General features: G+C 37.7%; 1 protein-coding gene across 2 annotated transcripts in view; it reads left to right on the forward strand.

The window, feature by feature from the left end:
- The window catches only part of STK31 (serine/threonine kinase 31), an 84,959-nt gene that overhangs the window by 48,578 nt on the left and 18,946 nt on the right, over positions 1 to 17,435 (forward strand). For both annotated transcript variants that reach the window (XM_067745538.1, XM_067745539.1), the window contains exon 21: positions 2,330 to 2,452. In XM_067745538.1, the coding sequence (XP_067601639.1) occupies positions 2,330 to 2,452 (123 nt within the window). The remainder of the gene's footprint in view (positions 1 to 2,329; positions 2,453 to 17,435) is intronic.

Raw genomic sequence — 17,435 nt, forward strand, 5'->3', positions numbered from 1 at the left:
CCCATGTACCACAAAAAAAAAAAATATATATACAATCACGAGGGAGCAGTTCTCTTTGTTAAAATAACAGCTTTATTGAGATATAATTCACATACCATAATGTGTATAATTCACTACTAATCTTAATATGGTCAAAAAGTTCTGCATCAGTCACCACTGTCTAATTCCAGAACGTTTTTTATCACCCTCAAAAAGAAACCCCATACCGGTTTGCAGTTACTCCCTCTTTCTTTCTCCACTTAGCCTCTTGGAAACCGCTAATCCATTTTCTGTCCCTATGGATTTGCCTCTTCTGGACATTTCCTATAAATGGAATCATGTGTGGCCTTTTGTGATTGACTTATTTCACTCTGCGTAATGTTTTAAAAGTTCATCCATGTTGTAGCATGTGTCTAAACTTCATTCCCTTTTAAAAATGCCCAAATAATATTTCGTTGTATGGATATGCCATATTTTGTTTTTACCTTCGTCAGTTTGTGGGCATTTGGGTTTCCACTTTTTGATTATTATGAATAATGCTGCTATGAAAATCAGTATACAAGTTTTTGTGTGGAGATATGTTTTCTTGGGAGTGGAATTGTTGGGTTATATAGTAACTCTTCTGTGTTTCACCGTTTAATGAAGAAAACTGTTTTCCAAAATGGCTGCACTGTTTTTCATTCTCATCAGCGGTGTATGAGGATTCCAGTTTTTCAACATCCCTGCTAATATTTTATTGTCTGAGGAGTTCCCTTTTGACTAGTAAAAGTCATAATGCTTTTTAATTTTTTTTTAAAGAGTTTTTTTTTGATGTGGACCATTTTTTTAAAGTCTTGATTGAATTTGTTACAGTTATTGCTTCTGTTTTATGTTTTGGTTTTTTTGGCCGCGAGGCTGTGGGATCTTAACTCCCTGACCAGGGATCGAACCTGTACCCCCTGCATTGGAAGGCAAAGTCTTAACCACTGGACTGCCAGGGAAGTCCCCATAATGCTTTATTTGTTGGTCGTCTGCAAGTTATAGGATAATGCCACCTGTCTGTATACAGTTTCAGTGGTGTTCATGTGGTACCCCAAAAAGAAGAGAAAATAAAAATGTAAAACTATAATGAAATGCTGGATTATAGAGGATTTATACATAGTAGATTTGCTGAAATGTTTATTTTAATGAAAATTAGGATAACATCTTAAGAAAAATAACTGAACTGTGAGTTTTAAAAAGTTCTCAATTCATAGGGATCCTGGTTAGTTTACCTTTTGAACATGCCATTTGCACAACTATAGATATGACTCCAAAGAATTCTTCCTGTTTTATACTGATTTGTCAGCTGTTATTATCCAACAAAACATTGTTTTTAATCTCTATTTAAAATTATTTACTTTGAAATATTGATTAAACTCACCTTTTGCTGCATTTTTCACCCACTCTCAGATTGAAGTACTAATCAGGAAGGGTAATTTGAAAAGCAGACTGTAGTCAAGAACATTGCTTTTCATACATCATACTGCATGTGCATCTCCTGGGGATCTTGTTAAAATGCAATTTTTAGAAATTGAGTTAAAACTAGTATATGATACTATATGTTTCAGGTGTACATAAAATGCAGATTTTTATTCAGCATTTCTGGGATGGAGATTTTGTATTTCTAACAAGCTCCTGGGTGATACTCTAGCTGCTGGTCTTTGGACCACACTCTGAGAAGCAAGGATAATGATGGTAGTGATATGTACTGGGTAATTATTGTACTGATTACCTTTACCTTTACAATAACTCTGTAAAGTAGTTACAAATTAATTAATTTCCTTTTTACAAATTAATTAATTTAGGCTCAAAGTGGTTAAAGCCCAAGGTCACATAGCAAATAAATGGCAGAGTGGGAATTGCAGTCAAGGTTTGTCTGAATCCAGGGTTCATGTTCTTGTCATTCATCATCCTTTGGCACATTGGAAATGGTGTACTTAGAAAATGGTCAGTAAGGAAGTACTTTGTAGACTTGTGGTTTTTAAAAGTTATTTAGAATTTTCAGAATTAGAAAATAGCACTGCCTCTAGCCCTTATGAAGTGTGTTTTTTTTACAAAAGAGTACCAAATTCTTAAAGAATCACTATTTCTTAGTTTTTAATCTGCTGGAGTCTACAATGTGAAATGTAACCATAGTCTCACTGTTAATTTCATGAGACTGATTTTAAGAGCAATTTATAATAGTGGAAATTAGGTAAAAATATTTGAAAGCAAGAGAGAATAAAATATTTCAAATGAATATTTTTTGTGTTGATTAAATGCAGATTACTTCACAGAATGCTGCCTCAACTGTGTTGCCTTTAAAATATTTAACCTACTGTTTTTGTAGAGTCAGCGAGCCTCAGTGAACATGATGATTGGTGACTTGAGTTTGCTATCACCTGAATTGAAAATGGGAAAACCTGCTTCTCCAAGTTCTGACTTATATGCTTATGGCTGCCTTTTATTGTGGGTATGTTATTTTTTTATTGAAACAGATAAGTCATTTATTTATATATATTTCAGTATAGAAAGTGATGGTTTGAAGTGGCTTTCCTCAGTATATTACTCTGAATAAAAAATAGTGGTAGATTTTTAGTAGAAAAAAATTTCTTCCCACTTGGTTTTAAAAGGTTGTCATAAACTGTTGCTCTACAGTTGATCTTTGAACAACATGGGTTTGAACTGCCTGGGTCCACTTAAGCGCAGTTTCATTTTCAGAAGTATATACTATAGTACCACTCCATCCATGGTTGCGCACGTACAGAGGAACCAGGGATATGGAGGGCCAACCATAAATTCTATGCGGGTTTTCAACTGTGCCAAGCTTCGGCACCTCTAACCTCCATGTTGTTCAAGAGTCAGCTGTACTTCTTATCATCTGTTGTGTACTTTCTAAAAATTGGCTTGATAATATGTTTTACATAGCATGCTACTGTCTTAGTTTTATTGAAGTCAAGATTAACAGTGAGGATGGTTTTGTCCTATATTAATCTGGAAGTAATTCATGCATATATGGAAAATAAATATTAAATGATATTAAATAAGCCTTGAGTAAAAGTTCCTGCTTTGAGTGTAAACCAAATAGCTATTTCTAATCCATGGTTTAAACCCGTTCTTCCTGTGAAATATGAGGGGTTAAGTGTTAACAGGGAAGGATGTCTGTTCTCACTTCTTCTGTTTAACATTGTACTGGAGGTTCTAGCCCAGGGGTCAGCAAAATTTTCCATAAGCGGCCAGATGGTAAATAGTTCAGGCTTTGTGGGACATATGGTTTCTGCTGCTTTAGCCTGAAAGCAGCTATAGACAGTACATAAATGAGTGAGTGCCTCTGTTCCAATAAAACTTTATTTATGGATATTGAAATTTGAATTTCATATAATTTTCATGTGTCATGAAATAGTATTCTTTGATTTTCTTTTAAACATTTTAAAATGTGAAAACCATTCTTGGCTTGCATGCTGCATGAAAACAAGCAGTGGGATGGATTTGGCATACAGGCTGTAGTTTGCTAATCCTGGTTGTAGTTAGTCAAATAAGGCAACAAAACAAAAAGCATACAGTTTGAAAATGAAGAAGTAAAGCCATCTTTATTTGCAGGTGACATGATTAATTATGTAGAAAATCTTTATGAATGTTATATACATTAACGCTACTAAAACCAACAAATTTAGCAAGGTTGCAGGATACAAAGTCAGTATAATAATTAATTGGGTTTCTTTATACTAGGAAATTGAAATTAAACAGTCATTTACAGAAGTATAAAAAATATGGAGCTTTTAGGGGCTTCCCTGGTGGCGCAGTGGTTGAGAGTCTGCCTGCCGATGCAGGGGACACGGGTTCGTGCCCCGGTCCGGGAAGATCCCACATGCCGCGGAGCGCCTGGGCCCGTGAGCCATGGCCGCTGGGCCTGCGCGTCCGGAGCCTGTGCTCCACAACGGGAGAGGCCACAACGGTGAGAGGCCCGCGTACCGCAAAAAAAAAAAAAAAAAAAATATGGAGCTTTTAGAGCTAAATTGACAAAAGATTTGCAAGATCTTTATACTGAAAACTACAAAAGTATTGTTGAGAGGAACTAAAGAAGGTGTAAATAAATGGAGAGATGCGCCATGTTCATGGACTGGAAGAATCAGTGTTGTATGGATGTGAGTTCTTCTCAAATTGGTCATAGTTTTGATACAATTTCAACAAAACTCCTTCTAGGCTTACTTTTTTTTTTTTTTGACAGTAATTGACAATCAGATTCTGTAGTTTATATGAAAATACATGGGATCTGGGATAGCTAAAACAATTTTGAAAAAGAATACAAGTGGAGGATTTTAACTGATTTTAAGACTTAATAAAATTACCGTAAATCAAGACAGTGTGATATTGATGTAAAGTTAGACATGGATCAATGGAACAGAATAGAGACAGTAGAAATAACACCCACTAAAATATGGTCAGTTGATTTTTTGACCAAGGTGCCAGGACAGTTCTATGAGGGAAAAGATAGTCTTCAACAAATGGATAACAATTGGGTATCTGTACATAAAAAATAAACTTTGACTCATTCATTGCACAATGTATAAAAATTAACTCTAAATGTATATTAGACCAAAATGTAAAACCTAAGTCTCTAAAACTCAAGAATAAAATACAGGAGAAAATCTTACTGAGTTTGGCAAAGATTTTTTGTAATAGGACACAAAAAACATCAAGTATAAAAGAAAATAATTTGGATTTCATCAAAATTTAAAATTGTGCTCTTCACAAGACACTGTTACAAAAATGAAAGGCAAGTCATACACAAACTTGGAGGAAATATTTGCAAAACATATATCTGACAGAAGACTTCTATACAGCTTACAGTGAACTCTTACAACTGAATAATAAGAAGACAACTCAAAAATGGACAAAATATTTAAATAGGCACTTACCAAATAAAATGTCCAGATGGTAAATAAGCATGTGAAAACATGCTCTCAATATCATTAGTCATTGGGGAAATACAAATTAAAACCAAAAGGAGATACTACCACACGCCCACTATAATGTCTAAAATTAAAAATACTAACCACATCAAGTGTTGGCTAAGATGTATAGCAACTAGAACTCTCATATATTGCTGAGGGGAATGTAAATGTAACAACCACTTTGGAAAACAACTTGGCAGTTGTTAAAAGATTAAACATATACCTATTATATGACCCAGCTGTTTTACTCCTAGATATTTAGCCAAGAGAAATAAAAGCATATGTCCACACAAAGACTTGTACAAAAATATTCAAAGACATTTTATTTGTAAGAGCCAAAAAATGGGAACAACCCAAATGTCCATAAACAGATGAATGGAAAAACAGTCTGCTATATATTCATTGGAATATTACTCAGCAATAAAAAGGAATGAACTATTAATACAGGCATGCCTTGTTTTATTGAGCTTCACTTTATTGCACTTCACATATATTGTGTTTTTTTATATATTGAAGATTTGTGGCAACCCTGCATGTCAGATGATGGTTAACGTTTTTTAACAATAAAATATATTCTTAAATTAGGGGATGTACATTGTTTTTTATTCTTTTATTTTTTAACATCTTTATTGGAGTATTAATTGCTTTACAGTGTTGTAAAGTTTCTGCTGTATAACACAGTGAATCAGCTATATGTATACATATATCCCCATATACCCTGCCTGTTGCATCTCCCTCCCCGCCTCCCTATCCCACCCTTCTAGGTGGTCACAAAGCACAAAGCTGATCTCCCTGTGCTATGCAGCTGCTTCCCACTAGCTATTTTACATTTGGTAGTGTATATGTCAATGCTACTCTCTCACTTTGTCCCAGCTTACCCTTCCCCCTCCCCGTGTCCTCAAGGCCATTCTCTGTGTCTGTGTCTTTATTCCTGTCCTGCCCCTAGGTTTTCAGAACCATTTTTTTTTGATTCCATATATATATATGTGTTAGCATATGGTATTTGTTTTTCTCTTTCTGACTTCGCTCTGTATGACAGACTCTGGATCCATCCACCTCACTACAAATAACTCAATTTCGTTTCTTTTTATGGCTGAGTAATATTCCATTGTATATATGTGTACCATCTTCTTTATCTATTCATCTGTTAATGGACACTTAGATTGCTTCCATGTCCTGGCTATTGTAAATAGTGCTGCAATGAACATTGTGGGACATGACTCTTTGAATTACGGTTTTCTCAGGGTATGTGCCCAGTAGTGGGATTGCTGGGTCATATGGTAGTTCTGTTTTTAGTTTTTTAAGGAACCTCCGGACTGTTCTCCATAGTGGCTGTACCAATTTACATTCCCACCAACAGTGCAAGACGGTTACCTTTTCTCCACACCTTCTCTAGCATTTATTGTTTGTAGATTTTTTTGATGATGGCCATTCTGACCAGTGTGAGATGATATCTCATTGTAGTTTTGATTTGCATTTCTCTAATGATTAGTGATGTTGAGCATCCTTTCATGTGTTTATTGGCAATCTGTATATCTTCTTAGGAGAAATGTCTATTTAGATCTTCTGCCCATTTTTGGATTGGGTTGTTTGTTTTTCTGATATTGAGCTGCATGAGCTGCTTGTATATTTTTGGAGATTAATCCTTTGTCAGTTTGCTTCATTTGCAAATATTTTCTCCCATTCTGAGGGTTGTCTTTTTGTCTTGTTTATGGTTTCCGTTTCCTTTGCTGTTCAAAAGCTTTTAAGTTTCATTAGGTCCCATTTGTTTATTTTTATTTCCATTACTCTTGGAGGTGGGTCAAAAAGGATCTTGCTGTGATTTATGTCATAGAGTGTTCTGCCTATGTTTTCCTCTAAGAGTTTGATGGTGTCTGGCCTTACATTTAGGTCTTTAATCCATTTTGAGTTTATTTTTGTGTATGGTGTTAGGAAGTGTTGTAATTTCATTCTTTTACATGTAGCTGTCCAGTTTTCCAGCACCACTTATTGAAGAGGCTGTCTATTCTCCATTGTATATTCTTGCCTCCTTTATCAAAGATAAGGTGACCATATGTGCATGGGTTTATCGCTGGGCTTTCTATCCTGTTCTGTTGATCTACATTTCTGTTTTTGTGCCAGTACCATACTGTCTTGATTACTGTAGCTTTGTAGTATAGTGTGAGGTCAGGGAGCCTGATTCCTCCAGCTCCATTTTTCTTTCTCATGATTGCTTTGCCTATTCGGGGTCTTTTGTGTTTCCATACAAATTGTGAAATTTTTTGTTCTAGTTCTGTGAAAAATGCCATTGGTAATTTGATAGGGATTGCATTGAATCTGTAGATTGCTTTGGGTAGTAGAGTCATTTTCACAATGTTGATTCTTCCAATCCAAGAACAGGGCATATCTCTCCATCTGTTGGTATCATCTTTAATTTCTTTCACCACTGTCTTATAGTTTTCTGCATACAGGTCTTTGTCTCCTTACGTAGGTTTATTCCTAGATATTTTATTCTTTTTGTTGCGGTGGTAAATGGGAGTGTTTCCTTAATTTCTTTTTCACATTTTTTATCATTAGTGTATAGGAGTGCAAGAGATTTCTGTGCGTTAATTTTGTATCCTGCAACCTTACCAAATTCATTGATTAGCTCTAGCAGTTTTCTGGTAGCATCTTTAGGGTTCTCTATGTATAGTATCGTGTCATCTGCAGACAGTGACAGTTTTACTTCTTTTAGATTTGGATTCCTTTTATTTCTTTTTTGTCTCTGATTGCTGTGGCTAAAGCTTCCAAAACTATGTTGAATATTAGTGGTGAGAGTGGGCAACCTTGTCTTATTCCTGATCTTAGAGGAAATGGTTTCAGTTTTTCACCATTGAGAACGATGTTGGCTGTGGGTTTGTCTTATATGGCCTTTATTATATTGACGTAGGTTCCCTCTATGCCTACTTTCTGGAGAGTTTTTATCATAAATGGGTGTTGAATTTTGTTGAAAGTTTTTTCTGCATCTGTTGAGATTATCGTATGGTTTTTATCCTTCAGTTTTTTAATACGGTGTGTCACATTGATTGATTTCTGTATATTGAAGAATCCTTGCATTCCTGGCGTAAAACTCACTTGATCATGGTGTATGATCCTTTTAATGTGCTGTTGGATTCTGTTTGCTAGTATTTTGTTGAGGATTTTTGCATCTGTGTTCATCGGTGATATTGGCCTGTAGTTTTCCTTTTTTGTGACATCTTTGTCTGGTTTTGGTATCAGGGTGTTGGTGACCTCGTAGAATGAGTTTGGGAGTGTTCCTCCCTCTGCTAAATTTTGGAAGAGTTTTAGAAGGATAGGTGTTAGCTCTTTGCTAAATGTTTGATAGAATTTGCCTGTGAAGCCATCTGGTCCTGGGCTTTTGCTTGTTGGATGATTTTTAATCACAGTTTCAATTTCAGGGCTTGTAATTGGTCTTTTTATGTTTTCTATTTCTTCCTGGTTCAGTCTCAGAAGGTTGTGCTTTTCTAAGAATTTGTCCATTTCTTTCAGGTTGTCTGTTTTACTGGCATATATAGTTGCTTGTAGTAATCTCTCCTGATCCTTTGTATTTCTGCAGTGTCCCTTTGTATTTCTGCCTTTTTCATTTCTAATTCTGTCGATTTGAGTCTTCTCCCTTTTTTTCTTGATGAGTCTGCCTAATGGTTTATCAATTTTGTTTATCCTCTGAAAGAACCAGCTTTTTGTTCTATTGATCTTTGCTATTGTTTCCTTCATTTCTTTTTCATTTATTTCTGATCTGCCCTTTATGATTTCTTTCTTCTGCTAACTTTGGGGTTTTTTTTTGTTTTTTCTCTAATTGCTTTAGGTGTGGTGAGGTTGTTTATTTGAGATGTTTCTTGTTTCCTGAGGTAGGATTGTATTGCTATAAACTTCCCTCTTAGAACTGTTGCTGCATCTCATAGGTTTTGGGTCTTCGTGTTTTCATTGTCATTTGTTTCTAGGTATTTTTTTGATTTCCTCTGACTTCTTCAGTGATCTCTTAGTTATTTAGTAGCATATTTAGCCTCCATGCGTTTATATTTTTTACAGTTTTTTCCTGTAATTGATATCTGGTCTCATAGCGTTGTGGTCAGAAAAGATAGTTGATACGATTTCAGTTTTCTTAAATTTACCAAGGCTTGCTTTGTGACCTAAGGTGTGATCTATCCTGGAGAATGTTCCATGAGCACTTGAGAAGAAAGTGTATTCTGTTATTTTTGGATGGATTGTCCTATAAATATCAATTAAGTCCATCTTGTTTAATGTGTCATTTAAAGCTTGTGTTTCCTTATTTATTTTCTTTTTGGATGCTCTGTCCATTGGTGAAAGTGTGGTGTTAAAGCCCCATACTATGATTGTCTTGCTGTTGATTTCCCCTTTTATGGCTGTTAGCATTTGCCTTATGTATTGAAGTGCTCCTATTTTGGGTGCATAAATATTTACGATTGTTATATCTTCTTGGATTGATTCCTCGATCATTGTGTAGTGTCCTTCTTTGTCTCTTGTAATAGTCTTTGTTTTAAAGTCTATTTTGTCTGACATGAGAATTGCTACTCCAGCTTTCTTTTGATACCCATTTGCGTGGAATAATCTTTTTCCATCCCCTCACTTTCAGTCTGTGGGTCCCTAGGTCTGAAGTGGGTCTCTTGTTGACAGTACATATATGGGTCTTGTTTCTGTGTCCATTCATCCAGTCTGTGTCTTTTGCTTGGAGCATTTAATCCATTTACGTGTAAGGTAATTATCGATATGTATGTTCCTATTACCATTTTCTTAATTATTCGGGGTTTGTTTTTGTAGGTCTTTTCCTCCTCTTGTGTTTCCTGCCTAGAGAAGTTCCTTTAGCATTTGTTGTAAAGCTGGTTTGGTGGTGCTGAATTCTCTTAACTTTTGCTGCCTGTAAAGGTTTTAATTTCTCTGTCAAATGTGAATGAGATCCATGCTGGGTAAAGTAATCTTGGTTGTAGGTTTGTCCCTTTTATCACTTTAAATATGTCCTGCCACTCCCTTCTGGCTTGCAGAGTTTCTGCTGAAAGATCAGCTGTTAACCTTATGGGGCATTCCATTGTAGTTATTTGTTTCTTTTCCCTTGCTGCTTTTAATATTTTCTCTTTGTAATTTTTGATAGTTTGATTACTATGTGTGTTGGCATGTTACTCCTTGAATTTATCCTGTATGGGACTCTCTGTGCTTCCTGGACTTGATTGACTATTTCCTTTCCCATGTTAGGGAAGTTTTCAAGTATCCTCTCTTCAAATATTTTCTCAGACCCTTTCTTTTTCTCTTCTTCTTTTGGGACCCCTATAATTCGAATGTTTGTGCATTTAATGTTGTCCCAGTGGTCTCTGACACTGTCCTCAATTCTTTCCATTCTTTTTTCTTTATACTGCCGTGTGGTAGTTATTTCCACTATTTTATCTTCCAGGTCACTTATCTGTTCTTCTGCCTCAGTTATTCTGCTATTGATTCCTTCTAGAGAATTTTTAATTTCATTTCTTGTGTTGTTCATCATTGTTTTGTTGCTCTTTTGTTCTTTTAGTTCTTTGTTAAATGTTTCTTGCATTTTCTCCATTCTGTTTCCAAGATTTTGGATCATCTTTACTGTCATTACTCTGAATTCTTTTTCAGGTAGACTGCCTATTTCCTCTTCATTTGTTTGGTCTGGTTGGTTTTTACCTTGTTCCTTCCATCTGCTGCATATTTCTCTGTCTTCTCATTTTGTTGAACTTACTGTGTTTGGGGTCTCCTGCAGGCTGCAGGTTCATTGTTCCCGTTGTTTTTGGTGTCTGCCTCCAGTGGGTAAGGTTGGTTCAGTGGATTGTGTAGACTTCCTGGTGGAGGGGACTGGTGCCTGTGTTTTGGTGGGTGGGGATGGATCTTGTCTTTCTGGTGGGCAGAACCGTGTGCGGTGGTGTGCTTTGGAGTGTCTGTGAACTTAGTATGATTTTAGGCAGCCTGTCTGCTAATGGGTGCAGTTATGTTCTTGTCTTGATAGTTTTTTGGCATGGGGCATCCAGCACTCGAGTTTGCTGGCTGTTGGGTGGAGCTGGGTCTTAGCGATGAGACGCAGATCTCTGGGAGAGCTCTAGCCAATTGATATTATGTGGGGCTGGGAGGTCTCTGGTGGTCCAGTGTCCTGAGCTTGGCTCTCCCACCTCAGAGGCTCAGGCCTGGCACCAGGCCGGAGCACCAAGACCCTCTCATCCACACAGCTCAGAAGAAAAGGGAGAAAAAAAGAAAGAAAAAAACCCAGTAAATAATGAAAGTTAAAAAAATTACGAAAATAAAAAATTTTTTAAAAAACTATTAGAATAATAAAGTAGTAATGATAAAAAAAGATAAAGAAGAGAGCAATCAACTCAATAAACCCACCAATGATAACAAGCACTAGAAACTATACTAAGATAAACATAAAAGTCAGAAAGAAGTCAGTTGCAGAGAGCAAACCCCAAGTCTACAGTTGCTCCCAATGTCCACAAGCTCTTTTTGGGATGAGTCGTTTTCTATTCAGGTATTCCACAGATTCAGGGTACTTCAAGTTGATTTTGGGGATTTAATCTGCTGCTCCTGAGGCTGCTCGGAGAAATTTCCCTTTCTCTTCTTGTTTGCATAGCTCCTGGGGTTCAGCTTTGGTTTTGGCCCCGCCTCTGTATGTAGGTTGTCTTCAGGCCTCTGTTCCCACCCAGACAGGACAGGGTTAAAACAGCGGCTGATTAGGGCAGTCTGGCTCACTCAGGTCGGGAAGAGGGAGGGGTACGGTAGTTGTAATTGGAATGCAGGGCGAGCCCGCAGTGGCAGAGGCTGGCGTGATGTTGCAACAGCCTGAGGCGCGCCGTATGTTCTCCCGGGGAAGTTGTCCCTGGATCTTGGGACCCTGGCAGTGGTGGGCTGCACAGGCTCCTGGGGTGGGGGTGTGGATAGTGACCGGTGCTCGCACACAGGCTTCTTGGTGGCTGCAGCAGCAGTTAGCGTTTCATGCCCGTCTCTGGTGTCCGAGGTGATAGCCGTGGCTCGCACCCATCTCTGGAGCTCGTTTAGGTTTTGCTCTGCTTTCTGTGGACAGACAGGGAAAGAATACCCTCTCCTCGCACACCCCGAAATAATAGTCTCTTGCCTCTTAGGAAGGTCCAGACTTTTTCCCAGACTCCCTCCCCACTAGCCGTGGTGCAGTTGTCCCCTTCAAGTCTTCACGCAGCCAACCCCAGTCCTCTCCTTGGGATCTGACCTCCGAAGCCTGAGCCTCAACTCCCAGCCCCCACTTGCCCCAGCGGGTGAGCAGACTAGCCTCTCAGGCTGGTGAGTGCCGGTCAGCACCGATCCTCTGTGTGGGAATCTCTCCACTTTGCCCTCTGCACCCGTTGCTGCGCTCTCCTCCGTGGCTCTGAAGCTTCCCCCCCTGCCCACCTCCCGTCTCTGCCAGTGAAGGGGCTTCCTAGTGTGTGGAAACTTTTCCTCTTTCACAGCTCCATCCCAGAAGTGCAGGTCCCGTCCCTATTCTTTTGTCTCTGTTTTTTCTTTTGCCCTCTCCGGGTACGTGAGGATTTTCTTGCCTATTGGGAAGCCGGAGGTCTTCTGCCAGCATTCAGTAGTTTTTCTGTAGGAATTGTTCCACATGTAGATGTATTTTTGATGTATTTGTGGGGAGGAAGGTGATCTCCATGTCTTATTCCTCTGCCATCTTGAAGGTCCCCCCCCCTTACATTGTTTTTTAGACATAATGCTATTGCATACTTAATAGATTACAGTATAGTGTAAACATAACTGTTATGTTACAGGAAACCAAAAAAAATTGCATGACTCACTTTATTTCAGTATTCACTTTATTGCAGTGGTCTGGAACTGAATCCTCAGTATCTCTCAGGTTATGTCTCTACACCCAGTAATATGGAGGAATCTCAAAATAATTCAGCCAAGCTAAAAAAAGCCAAAGGAAAGAAAGAGTACATATTTTATGTTTCTATTTATATAGAATTCTAAAAAATGCAAACTTATCTATGGTGATAGAAAGGAGTGCTCTGGAGTTTGAGGGCAGAGAGGAAGGGAGCGATAGATTACAAAGGGGCATGAGGAAATTTTTTTGGCATGATCACCATGTTCACGAGATTGATTGTGGTGATGATTTTGTAGCAGGATACATATATCAAAATATTGATAATTATATACTTTAAATACATGTAGTTTATTGTATATCAACTATACCTCAATAAAACTGTTATAAAAAGAGTATTTATACCTACCCAAGTGGTGATCAGTGGGAATCCCATTCAACAATTAATTATTCACAAGTTTTAGCCTTATGCTGGCATATGTATTTAAATTTGTGTGGTTTCATAGAACCATCATAGCCATAGAAATTATTGTACTGGCATCATTTTTGTCATTGCTTTAGTAATCTCTTTATTCTTTACATCAGGACGAAAGTGAATGTCTCAGATGTTCTTATGTTCCTGAGAGCTATCATAAAATATCACTTAAGTATGGTAATAGCAGTCTTTATTCCACCAGTTTCCTTTCTTCATTAACTGGTAGTAAAGAGCTTTATGAGTAAAGTCACTATTGTGCTGAATTCCTGCTCTTCTTTAATGTTGACTGAGTTCTTTAAAAAATTTCATTTTTAAATTACCATGTAGTACAGTTGATTGGTTTTTGGTGTTCAGTCCTATGAATTTTAACATATGTATAGATTAGTATACCCATCACCACAGCTGGGATACAGAACAGTTCCCTAACTCTAAAAAAAAAAAAAATCCTATGTGCTATCCCTTTGTAGTCATACCCTCTCCCTAACCCTTAACCCTTGGCAACCGCTGATCTTTTCTATATCACTACAGCTTTGTCTTTTTAAGAATGTTATATAAATGTTATCTTACAGTATGTAACCTTTTGAGACTAGCTTCTTCACTCAGCATAATGCCTTTGAAATTCATCCAGGTTGTTTAGTATATCAATAGTTCATTCCATTTTTGTGGCTGAGTGGTACTCTATTATATGGATGTACCAACTTTGTTTATCTGTTGAAGGACATTTGGGTTTCCAGTTTTTGGCTATTACAAATAAAGATGCTAGGAACATTTGTGTGTAGGTTTTTGTGTGAACATAGTTTTACTTCTCTAGAATAAATAGGAGGACGATTATTGAGTAGACTGTAATTGTATATATAACTTTATAAGGGGGTGCCAAACTTTTCCAGAGTGGCTGTACCATTTTGCATTCTCAGAACCAGCACTGTATGAGAGTTTCAGATTCTCACGATTGTTAATACCTCCTATTGCCATTGTTTTCTGTTTTAGCCATTCTCTTAGGTCTGCATTTTTTGGACCTCCTTAACAGTTTGAGACCCATACCTTCATGCAGTTTCAGTTACCTTCCGAAACCAGGATTTTGTGATTCCCTATAGTTTTTCTTTTACAAAAGTAAAGAATCCAATCCAGTATATTTTTATCTGGACAGGACTTCCTACCCTCTCATTTTACTATAACTGCTCTTAAATCTCCAATATGTTTTGTCCACTGTCTTCCCTTTCTCCCTAGTCTATCAGCAACCTCCTAGCTTCTCTTCCTTTCTTCTTCAGCGTTGGACCCCATCATATAACATCTAGGCTACCCTGTATCCCCTTTGACTCCTATTCATCTCTTTAGCCTGTTTAGACAAACCTCGTTTCTAGATATGTTTTGTGGTCTGCTATATATGATTTTAAAAATATTCTATTTTTTTAAGGTTTTATTTCTTTGTGAGACTAATTTTTATAAAAGACACATATATTTGATTTTTCTCCAGAGTGTGACCAAACATTATATTTATTAATTTAAGGACATTATTATGTGTATTTATAACATGGTGATAACATCCTCCCTTGCTGGGAACACATAGTGCATGTTTGGAACTTAGTTAATAAGTGCTTTATGAACTTCATCTCATTGCATCCTCCTAAACAACCATGTGAGGGAGCACATCATCATCCTAAGTGTAGACGTGAGGCATGTGAAAGTCAGAGAAGGACTTCACTTCTTAAGTAACGTCCCATCTCAGAATTTCAGTGTCTTGAGGCTGCGTTCAAGACCACCTTCTGCATTCACATCACATATTAAGCCTTGAAGGTGCAGTCTTCACTGAAGCCAATGATAAACAATTGCTGAAGGGGCCCAGGCTTTGGAAATAAGTTACTAATAAGTGTCATTGCACTGATTACAGTGAAGTCTCTTATATTTTACAATGCCCTATTAAGGCATCTCTAACCTTGTCTTCTATGAGCTCTTTGGTGAGAAGTCCTCCTTTTAGAAAGCCTTACATGGATGTGAGTAACACTTCTGTTTAGAGGTCAGGTGTACTTTTTATACATTATGCTTCGTTTTGATGTTAATCCCCAACTAAGAGACAAGGGGAAAAGTAATATTCCATATCTGTCATTCCTTTAGATACAGCTGATGTGGCCTATGATGAGTGCCTTTCACAAATATTCCAATTAAGAGGAATCTCAAGAGAAGGAAAATGGGTGGCAGCCCCCTAAAATCTGGAAGTGATGCTAATATCGTAATTAAGCAGACTGAGTGGAATGGATCTCATTATTACCGAATTGTATGTAGGAGGATTAAGGCTTCCAGGCTGGATGGAGCCACTAACATCTCTAATGCCCTCCTCTGTGCAGGAATTTCATGTGTTTCTGGACCTCCTCTGAGACCCACCCAAGAACCTCAGACTCACTATTCCTTTCTTATTGGATCCAAGTGCAGAGAGCTTGGAGTTCACTTCTCAAAGTGTGTTATTTATGAGGATCATCTATAACATCTACCCATATTTTTACTCTTTTCAATTCTTTTTTCATTCCTGATGTTTCAGTATTTATTCTTTTATCATTTCCTTTCTATTTTAAGAACTTACTTTAGCCATTCTTTCAAGGTAAGTCTGCTGGTGACAAATTGTTAGTTTTCCTTCATCTGAGAGCATCTTAATTGCGCCTTCATTTCTGAAGGATGTTTTTTGCTGCGTACAGAATTCTGGGTTTATAGTTCTTTTCTTTCAGTGCTTCAAAAATGCTGTGCCACTTTCATTGGGCCTTCATGGTTTCTCATGAGAACTCCACTGTCATTTGAATCATTATTCCTCTTATAGGTAATGTGATGTTTCTCTCCACCTGTTTTTAAGACTTTGTTTTTAGTTTTCTGAAGTTTGATTATGATGTGTCTTAGCACGGATTTCTTTGGGTTTACTCTCTTTGGGGTTTGCTCAGTTTCTTCAGTTTGTGTTTTTTAGCAAATTTGTGAAATTTGGTTCAGCTGTTATTCATATAACTATTTTGTTAATCCTACACTCTTTCTCCTTTTTTTCTGAGACTGATGATACAAATTTTGGATCTTTTGTTATTGTCCCACAGGTTCCTGAGGCTGTGTTCATTTTCTTTCTGTTGTTCAATCCAGATATTTTCTGTTTTTCTATCTTCAGTTTCATCAGTGCTTTCCTCTGTCATATTCATTCTACCAATGTTGAGCCAATCCAGTGAGTTATTTCTGTTGTTCTGTTGTTGTTTTTCATTTCTAAAATTTCTATTTGGTTTTCTCTATATCTTCTGTCTTCTTTGCTGAGGCTTTCTACTTTTTTTTTCTTTCATGCATGTTTCTAATTGATCTCTAAGCATTGTTATGATGGCTCCTTTAAAATCCTTGTCAGATAATCCTTGCATCTGTGTCCTCTTGATGTCTTCTGTTGATTGTCTTTTTGTCATTTAAGATTTTGTTGGTTTTAAACTTGACATGTGATTTTTGATTGTAGCCTGAACATTTGGGGTATTATGTTCTGAGACTCTGCATCCTATTTAATCTTCCTTTTTTGCAGACAGTTACCTTGTTTAGGTGTAGTGTACAGTTTCAGATGACTTTAGATCTTCAGCTCCCCATTGAGCTCTGCTGACACCACCTCAGCAAAAGTGGAATGCTGATTTGTACTACTTTGCCTCTTCTCGTTCCTGATGGTTGGGAGTGGAAATTCATCTCTCTGTTAACAGAGTGCAGGGAGCAGGAGGAGCAGAGTGTTAAACTGTTACTGCTTCACCACTGCCTTATTCCATCTCCGTGTACCTGTTGCTACCTGGTGAGGGTATAAGTTTCCTTTCCCGCTGGGTCCTCCTGTCACCTGGGGAGTGAAGAGGGAAAAATAGAGTGCTGGCTAACACTGCCTCACACTGCTTTTTCCACTTTGTTGCTGTTGAGTGGTAGTAGAAGATAGCTCTCCACTGGGTCCCACTGACAGTACCCCTTGGAGTAGATTGCCAACTAGTGCCATCACATACAACCTTGTTCTGCCTTTTTGCTGATGAGTATGGGTGGGAGTTCAGCTCCCCACTCGTACCCACAGCCCCGCTGACAGTTTTTCCTTTGGTGTTTGGCTGGAGTAGAGGCTGTTACCAAAAAGGTTTTCTGTTCTGCTAGACTACCCTATTCACAGTCCTTTAGCTAGATGGAGCAGGCTTTTCTTGGGGCTCTTTTGGTCTGTGACTCTTGTCATTTCTGG

Source organism: Pseudorca crassidens, chromosome 8 (assembly GCF_039906515.1).
Source record: "Pseudorca crassidens isolate mPseCra1 chromosome 8, mPseCra1.hap1, whole genome shotgun sequence".
Classification (NCBI taxonomy): Eukaryota; Metazoa; Chordata; class Mammalia; order Artiodactyla; family Delphinidae; genus Pseudorca; species Pseudorca crassidens.